The sequence below is a fragment of the Tamandua tetradactyla genome, chromosome 7 (genome assembly GCF_023851605.1).
Source record: "Tamandua tetradactyla isolate mTamTet1 chromosome 7, mTamTet1.pri, whole genome shotgun sequence".
Lineage (NCBI taxonomy): Eukaryota > Metazoa > Chordata > Mammalia > Pilosa > Myrmecophagidae > Tamandua > Tamandua tetradactyla.
This window is the reverse complement of record NC_135333.1, coordinates 166,357,632-166,370,792: the sequence shown is the minus strand read 5'-3', so window position 1 is coordinate 166,370,792 and position 13,161 is coordinate 166,357,632. Positions and strand designations below refer to the sequence as shown.

The 13,161-nt window shown below is 35.3% G+C and overlaps 1 protein-coding gene across 10 annotated transcripts in view; it reads left to right on the top strand.

Moving 5' to 3' along the window:
- CDK17 (cyclin dependent kinase 17) overlaps nt 1-13,161 on the top strand; it is a 131,067-nt gene that overhangs the window by 81,238 nt on the left and 36,668 nt on the right. For all 10 annotated transcript variants that reach the window (XR_013155917.1, XM_077111702.1, XM_077111705.1 and 7 more), the window contains 5 exons: nt 1,322-1,378; nt 2,365-2,479; nt 3,216-3,310; nt 3,536-3,598; nt 5,700-5,823. Coding sequence is in view for 9 of the 10 variants with exons in the window: in XM_077111702.1 (XP_076967817.1) it covers nt 1,322-1,378; nt 2,365-2,479; nt 3,216-3,310; nt 3,536-3,598; nt 5,700-5,823 (454 nt within the window). In the remaining variant the exon portion in view is untranslated. The remainder of the gene's footprint in view (nt 1-1,321; nt 1,379-2,364; nt 2,480-3,215; nt 3,311-3,535; nt 3,599-5,699; nt 5,824-13,161) is intronic.

Sequence of the window (13,161 nt, the reverse complement as noted above, 5' to 3'; positions counted from 1 at the left end):
CAAATAGTGTTTGGCATTTAGTTTTCCCAAATGGCTTTTAATATAGTATATGTGATCATAACAAAAGGATAAAAACAATTCCCTTTGAAAGGCTTCTGCTTCTTTTGGCCGTTCAACTTGGGACATTTTATCCTATTGTTCAAAGTGTTGAGTGATGTATCAAATCATCAAGTATTCTTATTTTCATTTTATTCAACACTTCTAGAAAAATTGCATATTTGGATCTCTGAAGTTTGACTAAAAACAGTTTTTAATGATCCAGTATAATTTATTCATGTTTGAGAACTGAGGTTATGTATAAAATAACTTTTATTCCCTTTCACTGGCTTCTTTTTACTTAAGGGTATCAATCAGCACCATTCTAAGCAAAAGTGAGTATTTCTTTAGATTATTATTGCATTTTCCATGATCTGGAAAGGATTACTAGAAAGCAATTTTAAGAAAATTCTTATACTCCCTCTTCTGTTTACTTTTTTTTTTTTTATTCTCTCAGTCCCTTACTTTCCATATGTATGGGTTTTTTTTTCCTTTTTCCTAAATCTTCTGGGTTAGAGATTTTGTTTTGTTTTATTAGATTTTTGCTTTTAAATATTGACTTTCCATTACATATTTCAGTGTATTCTACATTCCATCTACCTCATTCATTGACTCCATACAAAATAGCAAGCCAGTTCAGGGTTTAAAAGCAATGGATCTGAGAACTCACTTTTAAAACCTTTTATTTAGGAGTGAAAGGGTAGGCAGAGGAGTTGCAGAAATAGACCTAGATTTCTTCTTCTGTGTTTGCCATTTTCTTTATCATAGCAGAATGTGATTTTCAGCTGTCTTTTTCATTGGATTTTGTGTGGAAAACCAGAAACAAATAGTATTTTGTTGCTTGCAGGCCATCCTAGGGAATTTGAAGATTGGTGAGAAATGATATGTAGGAAAATTATTTCTTTTGCAGTTTTATTAAAAAGAAAATCAAAAGCCATCTTTTATAAGATTCTTTACTATCCTAAAATGCTTGTAGTATCTTATAATTAAAAATTTTTTTTTAAATTTTAGATTTAAAATTAAAAAAAACTTTTTTCATGGCAAAATGTTAACTGATCTATATAGAAGATGGGTTGACAATATGAATTGTGAAAGCTGATGGAACCTTTCAATGTTCCAATATAGATTATATTTTAAAACTTTACAAATGTTTAAAAATTTCATTGTAATCAGATTTTTCTATTCTAAGATAATTTTTAGTGTAATTGAGTTTCAGATATTGAGGAAGAGATGACTTGATTTTGAGATTGAATGCTAAATTTCTAATTATCTGTTTTCATTGTAGTCAGAAATTGGGTTTGGCAAAATGGAAACCTACATCAAATTAGAAAAACTTGGAGAGGTAAGAAAATTTTTTCAAAAAAATAACACATTTTTTTTTCTTGCTCATTATCTAAACTCCTCTATTAAGCCATAATTTTTGGCAACCTGGAAAAAAATGTGCACACTGTTTTCTGAAAGATTATTTATTATTTGGAGAAGGCAATAAACAGAAGGGGGAGAAAGAAGTTATCCCATCCACTTGAAAAGAAATAAGCATTTTTTTATAGCTTTATTATCTTGTATCGAAACACAAAGTATCTGTATTTCTACAAAATAGATGTGTACTTGTTAACCTGGCAGTCCGCTGTCTGTACTTTCATATGAGAGAATAGCAGGAGTCCAAACCTGTGAAAAATCAAAATGCTATCTTTAAAGATAAAAACGTATCTCAGTGAATTTTAAGGAAGTTGTTGGCCAATACAACCTTGGAGTGAGAAATGGCAAAAAAAAAAAAAAAAAAGTCATAGCGTTAGTTAACAGACAAGCCTTAAGGAAGATTTTTGGCTACCTGGCAAAGATAGAAGAGACCTCCTGTAGAATGTTTTTTAATGGAAAGTTAATATACAAAGATTCTGAACAGTCTGGGTATATGGGTAAAATTTTTATAGTTTAACAGTACATTAGTTACATTTTCAATTTGTAAATATTATGTTCAGTAAGTTTCTTTCAATCTCCACACACCATCACAGGTAAAGTACCTCTGTATTTAGGACTATTGATCAATTGTTGATCTGAAATAAAGTACAAAAGTAAATTAAATATTCCCCTGTGTTTTCATATTTTGAGGTGCTCTGCAGAGTTATAAGAGCATAGAAGTTGTGCATATGGAACTGAAAGTCCTATTGCCTCTAGGAAACCTAGATTTATCATTGTGGAGGATTTTTTGCAAATTGGAATTTAACATATGCTTAGAACTTAGAAATTCAGTTGGTGCTCTTTATTGTATAAATTATATAGATAGATGCTCATGATACTTTTGATGTATTTTTCAAAAATATTTTACAGGGTACATATGCAACAGTATATAAAGGAAGAAGTAAATTGACAGAGAATTTGGTGGCATTAAAAGAGATCAGATTGGAACACGAGGAGGGTGCACCTTGCACAGCTATACGAGAAGGTATAATGTGATCTTGTGTGAGCAAAGTGTATAATGAATTTTATCTAGAACACTTTAAAAGCAAATCTGCATAAAAGAGTTCAATTTTTATAAACAGAAAACTCAGGTATAGAAACAAAAGATAAAGCTATATTTAAATCTTAATAAAGGTAATTTTTAAAACAAACATCCAACAGAAGGGACTTAAATATATTATTGATTAATTTATAATGAAGTACTATGAAATTATTGAAAATCATTGTTGGAGACAAATATTTGACAAAGGGAAATGTTATAGTTAAGCATGGAGAGAAAGGTAACTGTAAATCAATGCTTACAAGTTAATATGATACCATTTTATAAAGAAAAGATGGATTATTCAGAAACTGGCTTGAGGAAACTGGTTAGCAATTTGAAGGAAAGAAAAGGTACCTTACACTTTACCTCTAAATTAAGCCCAGTTAATCCCAAAAGTTACTGTTTAAGAAGAAATAGAAAATGATAATGGAGAGTATTATTATAGTAACTGTTGCAAGTATTGCATCATTGTAAATAACATCAAACTCAGAACTGTAGAAGAAAAGATTGATAGATTTGATTCCATTAAACTCTTTACTACCAGTCCCCCTGGTGGATTATTGTTTTAAACTTAAAATAATCTTAAGCTAAATCAGATCATGTGTTAAACTTATTCAGGCTCTAACAAAGAGTGACCACTACATATATTAAATAATTGACTTTCTTTTCTGTTTTACAGTTTCACTGTTAAAGGATCTAAAACATGCCAATATAGTTACATTACATGACATTGTTCACACAGATAAATCTTTGACACTGGTCTTTGAATATCTGGTAAGTATACTATAAATAATAAGTATTTAATTTTGCTTTTAAAAATATAGCAAGAAGCTGGACTTTTCAGTGTCCCTAGGGACACTGTTGATAGGTTATTGGTATTTAATAAAAGTATATATGTGTGTATCCAAATGTCTCGAAAAACACTTTAAATACTGTTAAGTGAATTAGCGACGTGTTGTGAAAATTGCGACGCATAATAAAAGTGCTGTGTTTTCTCAGGATAAAGATCTAAAGCAGTACATGGATGACTGTGGGAACATCATGAGTATGCACAATGTAAAGGTATGTTTTAGTAGACAGTTTCACATTTGTTTAAAGCATAGTGAACACTATATGATAAAATGTACCAACTTGACTGTTCTGCTTCAGAATTTTCTCTTAAGTATTTTAAATAAGTTGTTGTTCTGAGAAATAGTTACTTAGAACATCTATTTTAGTACAGTATAGCATTTCTTTAGATGACCAGTCTTGAGAACTGCTTCACCACTTTGTGAAAGTTTTCACTTTTAAAGTATTTTAAAAAATACTTTGACACTTCCTCTTATGTTATAAAATGGATTCTCTTAAGTATAGAATATGTTTATAGATATGTTCTGCTTTAAAAAACATGTCTGTGATATCAAAATCCAGATGTTCACAATAGATACAAATGATGAGCATGTTCTGCAAAAGCCCTCCTTTAAATGAATTCCCCTATAAAAATATTATTTATGTAAAGAAACAACAACTTTTCACGGTATTAATCTAATGGATGAGGCCAGGAACATTTATAGGTATTACAGGTTAGTCATACCAGTCTATAGTGTCAGGAGTAAAAGAAGATGATTGTTATGTTTCTCGTCTATAAACCTGAAAATGCAAATAATGCCAGAGAAGTTTGGTATAGTATGAGTGCCAGTTGAAGTTCAAAATAAACTAATGAATTGAGTAAAAAAATTTGATATAGTTGTGTTTGAAAGTAGGTTTTTTTTGGCCTGAATAATATATTCCTAATTTAGTAAATCCAACAGTTTGTGAGAATCTATTCTTGATATAGGCTGTCCAGCTGTGTGTGAGAGACGTTTCCATTTTTGTAGATAATAATTTAAAATGTACATCTTTTTAAACAAGTTTTGTGAATACAAAGGAAAGCCAGTATGTATTACTAAAAGACCGTTCAGGACATATGGATTAAAACATTGCGAAGAATTTTAGATTAGGGCTTTAAATATAAGTTAATTTCCATATATAGTCTATGACGATTATTTTTATCTTTTTTTTATATTTAGTTTCAAAAGGTGGTATGCATCTCATTTGTATATATTTGTGTTTGTGGGCTTTAGTTTGTTTTTCCTGCTTTCACATTAGCAATAATTCAGAAAGAAAATGAAGTGCTTAATTATCATAATTTGACAAAGGGTTGGGAAATTTGTAATTTTACAGCCAGATCTAGATGGCTTAAGTTAGAAAGCCTTTTGTTGTTTATTTGTGCTTAAATAGTCCATATTTTCCAAATGTAAAAAGTAATGGGAATATATGGAAATAGTAATTTAGAGTTAACAAAACACCTAAATATGAAGGGCTTAGTAGCTCTCTTGCTTAGAATTTATTCAGTCCTATCATTCATCTGTATCCCTGGCTTATTTTCGGGGTTCTCATGCTTCTTTAACCTGTAAGTGAACTGTGGTAGACAGTTGAATTCTCTGAATTTGAAATTCTTTTTTTAAATTTTTAGCCCCAAAGAATCAAGTACCACAATAAAAAGCCTACCATTAGCCTTACAGGAATTGTTTCCCTCAGAGTCATTCAGAGCTCTACAGTGCTAATCTTGCACTGAATCATAGAAGATTTTGAAGGCTGAGTAGGAGGTGCTGAAAGTATCCAGGAGGTGGGTGATAGAAACTGGTTTAGATTATTTTTATAGCATGTAATTTGCCAGAGCTATGGAACACCATTCTTTTTGCATCTTATTTTCATGTCGCCAATTCCAGTGCCTTATGTTAAAGACATTGCCCCAGAAGAGATTGTTGTCTGATTGGTTGGTTGTGTTGCAAGAATTTCATAAGCAAACTATAAACCTTAGGAGCCCTGTAGGTCTATGAGGAAATATGTATTTCAAATCATTTTTTTGTAACAAATGAACCATTACTACTAAGTTTCATTTCACATTATATTTATTTTCATAAATAAAAACTGTTAAACTAAAAAACTGGGCAGATACTTCCAATAGCGTGATAAACTTTAAATGATAGAAAACAGTAACTTGAGGGAAAGTCTTTGAACTAATTAGTTTTTTTTTTCCTTTACTGTTCTAGGCCAGTTGCTTCTCTGCTTACCATAATTTATACTTAAACCAAAGTAGGTCTCTTTACCAGGAAGACTAATTCTTTTTTTTTTTCTGTAGCTGTTTTTATACCAAATTCTGCGTGGTTTGGCATATTGCCACAGAAGAAAGGTGTTGCACCGAGACTTGAAGCCACAGAACCTCCTCATTAATGAGAAAGGAGAATTAAAGCTAGCAGATTTTGGTATGGAATGTATGAAGTAGATTTAAATACTTCTAGTTTGGTTAAGTTTAAATGAAGAACCATTGTCACAATGTGTCATCATTTTTATATGGCTGTAGAAGTATTCTCTACAGCCCACAGAGTAAGTAATTTGATAGGATCTTAGTGGATGAGGTATGTTTGTGCTCATAAGCTTCTTATTAGCAGCAGATACTAAAAAGCACTGATTCTCAAAGTGTGGACCATCGACTTCTAGGGATCCTGAGACTTTCAGGGACTCTCCAAGGTCAAATATACTATCATAATTATAATAATTATACTAAGACATTATTTGCCCCTTTTCACTGTGTCAGTGTTTGCATTGATGTTCCAAAAGCAATAAGGGGTAAAGCCACTGGTGCTTGTACTTAGTAAAGTGATTATATTCTTCACCCATGCTACGCACACTTAAAAGACCTTGATGAAAGAGTAAAATTTATTAATTTTATTAAATCTCTATCCTTGAATACATGTCTTTTTAGCATTGTGTGATGTAATGGGAAACATACATAAGATACATTTGGTGTACACAGAAGTACGACAATTATTTCAAAGAAAAGTGCTTCTGTGATTTTTTTTTTTTACATGGGCAGGTACCGGAAACTGAACCTGGGTCTCCAGCATGGCAGGCAAGAACTCTGCCACTGACATAGATAGTGAGGCTTTGACCCCCCCCCACAGAGCTTTGAACAACCAGCAAAAATTGACTTGCTTTAACTGGGACATTTCCACAGCCTAAAAACTGTTGTTACCTTGCAAATTATTAAATTCCCCTTTTAAAAAGCTGCTCCATTTCTGGTATATTGCAACCTGGCAGCCAGCAAACTAAAAAGGTAGTTTTCAGCAGTTATTTCTTTGTATATTCTCTCTGCCCTTTTTTCTCTTTCTTATCTGTCCGAGATTCCCATGATATATATACTGGTGTGCCTGATGGTGCCCCACAGATTTCTCAGGTTCTGTTCACCTTTCTTCAACCTTTCTCCTTTCTGCTCCTCACACTGGATGATTTTAAATGTCTGGTCTCTGAGTTCACTGATTTTTTTTCTGCCAGCTCCAATCTGCTGTTAAACCCCTGAAGGGAACTGTTTATATCTGTTACTGGTTTTCAGCTCTGTTTGGTTCCTATTCATAATTTCCATCTTGCTCTTGATACAGTTTTTCTCATCTATTGTTTTCCTGATTTCCTGATTTTAGAAGAAACATCTTTCTGAAAGTTCTGTTGCAATTTCTTGACAAGCATCAAATCAAGAAAAAGACCACCTAAAAGTGGGAAGGCTGTCCTGGCACCCGGGGCAGCACCTCCTCCATCCCCTCGCTGGTTCTTTGTGGAACTGGCCACACTCCCAGTGAGGATCCCTGGGCCTGATTCCAGAGGCAGTGGGGTAACCTCTTGCACATACTAGGAGAGTGTTTGTCTGGCCCAGTCTGCCTGAAGGTGACTTTAGGAACTCTCCATCCCAGAAGTTTCCCTAGGGGTGGGGTAGAAGGCGGCTCACAGAGCTCTCCTACAGAATACCATGGAAGACCAGTCAAGTAGGCTACTACGGCAAAAGACTGCTCTCAGAGGACATATGGTGCCATATGGGAAGGTGAGGAAACTTGTTTTCTAGAGACAAGTGGACAGTTATATTCCTGTAAATGGGAGAATTGCTGGGCAAAACAGCACATGGCCAAGACAAACCTCCTGCATAGAAAGAATCAGGAAGGCCCCTGTGATTTGGCCTGGAGCTATTCTCAGAACTCATTGTATGGATTAACTCTGAAGGAGAACATTCACAAAGGACAAGGTGTTTTCTTTTTTTCCTTCTTTCTTTTTTTAAATTTATTTTTGTTAACTCCTGGCATTAAAGGAAAACTCTGTCATAATGCTAGCTGGATACAATCTTAAGGAACATATGCCTCACAGTCTAAAGTCCAATGATAACAACTTAAAATATCAAAATGTCCAGTTTTCAACAAAGATTACAAAGCATGCAAAGGAACATGAAGCAGTGGGCCAGGGAAAGAAGAAACCATTAATATTACTGGACAGAAGCCGTGGATTCTTTTGCCCAAAGCACTCAATAACCAATTCTTGAGACACGGGGATTTCAAAGAGAGAAAGAGTTTATTACAGGCACATAGTAGGAGAGCAGATGGCCCCACAGCCTAAAATCTGTCTCCCAGAACTGCAGTAACTCTGATAGTTTTATTAGAGAAAAAGATGGGCAGGAATTAGGACGATGAGCACAGTGGCTCCAGATGATGTAATTGGAGGTGATGTAATTATTGCATATGTGCAGATTGATTACGTTTAGTCACAGAACGTATGTAAGAAAATGTGGAATGAGTCTAGGTGACTTATAGGTCTAAGTCTAAGCTACAGTGCGTGTCAGGCAGACCCATTTTGGTTGGATCCGGTCTCAGTTATCTATGTATAGATCCTGATTTTTCAGTTGCATTAATGAGGATCAGACCTAGGATCTTTCAAAAAATGGTCCTAAATATACCCAAAGAGCTAAACGAAAACACGTAAAAAAGAACCAAAGGAAATCAGGAAAACAATAGATGAGAAAAACTGTATCAATAGCAAGATGGAAATTATGAATAGGAACCAAACAGAGCTGAAAACCAGTAACAGATATAAACAGTTCCCTTCAGGGGTTTAACAGCAGATTGGAGCTGGCAGAAAAAAAATCAGTGAACTCAGAGACCAGACATTTAAAATCATCCAGTGTGAGGAGCAGAAAGGAGAAAGGTTGAAGAAAGGTGAACAGAACCTGAGAAATCTGTGGGACACCATCAGGCACACCAGTATATATATCATGGGAATCCCGGACAGAGAAGAAAGAGAAAAAAGGGCAGAGAGAATATACAAAGAAATAACTGCTGAAAACTACCTTTTTAGTTTGCTGGCTGCCAGGTTGCAATATACCAGAAATGGAGCAGCTTTTTAAAAGGGGAATTTAATAATTTGCAAGGTAACAACAGTTTTTAGGCTGTGGAAATGTCCCAGTTAAAGCAAGTCAATAGAAATATCCAATCTAAGGCATCCAGGGAAAGATACCTTGATTCAAAAAGGCCGATGAAGTTCAGGGTTTCTCTCTCACGTGGAAAGGCACATGGCGAACATGGTCAGAGTTTCACTCTTATCTGGAAAGGCATGTGGCAAACATGGCATCATCTGCTAGCTTTCTCTCCAGCACCCTAGGAGGCATTTTCCTTCTTCATCTCCGAAAGTCACTGGCTCATGGGCTCTGTGCTTCGTGGTTCTGTGGATTCTCTGCTGTGGCTTTCTTGTGGCTCTGTGGTTCTTCTCTGCTCTCTGAATCTCCAGCTTTCTCCAAAATGCTTCCTCTCTTATAGGATTCCAGTAAAGTAATCAAGACCCACCCTATCCAGTTTAGCACCCACTCTTGAGTAAGTCACATCTCCATGGAGATAATCTAATTAAAGTTTCCAAAATACAGTACTGAATAGGGATTACAAGAAATGGCTGCCTTTACAAAATGGGGTTAAGATTAAACATGGCTTTTCTAGGGTATATACATCCTTTCAAACCAGCACATTCCACCCTCTGGACCCTAAAAAAGACATGTTTTCCCCATATACAAAATACATTCATTCCATTACAATATCAGAGAACCTTAAACCATTTCAGTAGCAATACAAATCAAAGTTAGAAATAGTACAGACTCCTATCAAAGTTAGTTACAGGCATGGTCTAAGGCAAAATTATCCTCTGGCTCTTGTCCTCTGAAACTCAGAACGAATTATTTGCTGCCAACATACAAAGGAGGAACAGTCATAGGATACATACACCCATTTATAGGGAGGAAGAAACACAGGAGTCACCAGACCCATATGAGAGTCACATATCTTCAGAGCTTTAGAAAGCGGCAGTCCCACCATCTCCAAGAACGGACACAGAGGCCTGCCTCTCTGTGAACGCAACCTTGGGGGACATTGGGGAGATTACCTTGTTCTCTGTTCCACCCTCTCCAGGGATCAGGGCTGCACCCAGGCTTTCTGCCATCTCTGGGGCACATGCTCAACCCTTGTGGTAGCCAGGCTCTCCCCAAACCCCAAGGAATATGCTTCACCCTCGCCAAGGCCTGAGGTGGCACAACTCTTCCACTGCAATGAAATGGAAGGCCCACCCTCTGCTTTCAGGGCACACTCACCCTCTCCACGTGCTTGGGTGGGTCTGCTCTCCTGTCCCGAGGCCTCTTGACTTCAGACCCCAGCCCCCTTGGCTTTGCCTCTGAAGTTGTTTTTCCTCCAGTGTGTCCCTTCTCTGTCCCTCTCAGTGTCGACTGGCAGTGGTTCTCTTTATACAGATCCTGCCACACTCCCGTTGGCTTTCTATGGAGTAGCCTTGGATCATGCCCATCAGACATAAGGAGTTTCCACAAATTCTTCCTGGATGACTCCATGTCCAGTCCTGGCTTTCTATGAAATGGCTGACTGGTTACCCATTTGGCTAAATCCTCATGCGGGGTGTTATTCTCTGGGGTCTCCCTTTCTGGAGGCCCAGAACTTTCCAGAACTTCAGTTCTGGTTTCTTTGTACCCAAGAGTTCCGTTCTAAGCTGATCTCTTTCCTGTCACATTTCACTATAAGCTGCAAGGAAAAACCAGGCTTCGCTTTCCACATTTAATTTGGAAATCTCTAATGCTAAATATCCAAGTTCATGGCTTTTAAAATCTGCCTTCCAGCCAAAGCCACTAGTCAGTTTTGCCAGATTAACTGTCATTTTAAAACAAGGCTCACCTTCCTTCCAGTCTGTAATAACATGTGCTTTATCAGAAGTGTCTTTCAAGTCCACATTTCTGCCAACGTCTCTTCAAAGCATTCTAGGCCTTCTCGGTCAGGCTCCTTACAACTCCTCCAAAATCTTCCCCTTATCCATTTAAAAAGCTGTTCCAACATGTTTGGTATCTGCAAACCGCAGTAGCACTCCACTCCTCTGGTACCGAAATCTGTTCAGGTTTGCTAGCTGTCAGAACACAATATACCAGAAATAGAATGGCTTTTAAAAAAGGGAAGAGAAAAGGTTCAAAAGGACATTATGGGGACATATGAAAAAATTGGAATATGGAATATAAGCTTTATATCAGTGTTAAATTTCTTGAACTTTATAACTGCACTTAAGGTTATTACACAAGTTAATATCCTTGTTCTTAGAAATTGTGCATGTAAGTGTTATGTGTTCTGTGTGGTTAAGGAGTATGATGTGTATTTGCCACCTGCTTTCACATGTTCAGAAGATAGGTAGGTAGTTAGAATTGATGGGTAAAGGGTAACTGGGGGTGGGTGGCAGTATATTGGAGTTCTCTGTATGGGGTTTGTGTTATTTTTGCAACACTTCTTTAAAAGAAGTTTGAAATTATTTCAAAATAAAAGGTTAAAAATGACCAACAAATTATAGTTTTTAAGACTTTGGAATTTAACAGATATTTTCATGAAAATGAATGAAGTAACCCTTTCATTCCGAGGAAGCAACAAAGTGTTTCTTGCCAATATGAAAGGAGATGCTTCAAGCAAAACTTAGATTTTGGAAATGTGCATCTGACACTTTGAGCTTAGTAGCTTCCCAGTACCCAAGACTTTTCTAATGATCAGTATTAGCAATGTGATTTTTTTGGATATCTTAAAGAAATTTGTAAATATTTGGGATAGCTGCATAACTCAGGGATACAATACTTTCCAAATGTCTAGTGCATGATATTACAAAATTATGCATGGATGAAAGATCCATTTAAAGTGCAAGACAGGCCAATGAATTTTAATATAACAGTACGAGAAGTTTATTTGTATAGTTTCACATACCACATAACCTTTGAGAAGCCAATTCTTTTCTAGTTGTGAGGTGGTATCAGTGAAGAAAGAATATCTACGATTATCAGAAAAGCCTATTAAAAGTTTTGCCTCTCCTCTTTCCAGTTTTTATCTTGGGGTGGGGTTGGGGGTGGGGATGAGATTTTCTTTCATATATGTCAACCAAAGCAGCGTAGTACAACAGATTGAATGTAGAAGCAGATGTGTGATTGCACCTGTCGTCTATTATGTAAAACAATACCATTCTTACTAATTTTTGTTTTGGAGAATGTATTTCCTAAAATATGTTGTTAATGTTAACATGTAATGAAAGGTCTTTTCATGAGTAAATAAATATTTTAAATTTATTTCAGTTTTAATATCTAATATGCCAAATATCGTAAATACAATCCACATAAGCAAAAGCTCTTTGAATCTTCAGTAATAATAAGTCCAAGGGTCCCAAGATCAAAAAGTTAAGATGCTGATACTGAAAGGGACTTCCTTAATATGCCTGCCACTGTGACTTTATTTACATGCTCAGTAATTTAATTGATGGCTCCTTATCTGCATCTCTTTAGCTAATTATGTTTTAAGAAAGTAGAAAGTGCTTTTTGCTTCTAGGAAGATTAAAATTTTTAATAATTGTCCATACAGAATAAGATCCAAAATATTTTATCTTTTATTAAGCCTTATGAAATATACTATTGGGAACGTGCAAAATAATATTTATTAAACTTTTTTTATTAAAGGAACTCTGCATGGAAGCTTTGAATTTTTATAGTCCGCATTCTAAGAATTTGAATAAGCTGATAGAACTTAATTTTAAAAAGCCCGTGCTTTAGTAGTTTTTACAAATTTATCATTTGTAAATAATAATAAATAATCGTGGTAGCTGTACTTTAGGGGTATTGTTTCGGGTATTACTCTGATAGCAACAGATTGAAAATTCACTGTTAATGAATATAAGATTGTTTTGGAAATTCTTATACTTTTACTCATTTAACACTGTACCATTTGAAAGTTAAGATTGCTATTTACATTTCCTTCCTTAAAAAGGGAATAGGTGGGCTACATGTTTTTAAACAAAAAATTACAAGTTGTTTACATATGTTTACATGGATTATACAATTTCTTATCTGGCATAAGTTTGCTATTTCCCTTAAAATTGTTACTACTCTATCTACATTTCTTTCTCTTCTGTTTTTTTTTGTTTTTTTTTTTTCTGCCAAGCTCCTTTTCCTGCTCCTTATTCCCTAAGCCCAAAATGAAGGGCAGTGATAGAAACCCTGTGTAGCTATTAGGAATGCAAAATGAATGGCAAAGTCCATCAAAAAATCTGCTTTTATCAGGGAATACTTCAAGTACTTTAAATTCTGAGGTGTAGGAACCACTAATATAGACAGACATTTTCATTAATAATAGAAAATGGCTTGTGTAATAATGTTACCTCACATTTAATTAATTTGATTTGAGAGAGCTGATTGTTTCTTGCCAATACTGACTGTGAGCCCGGACTGT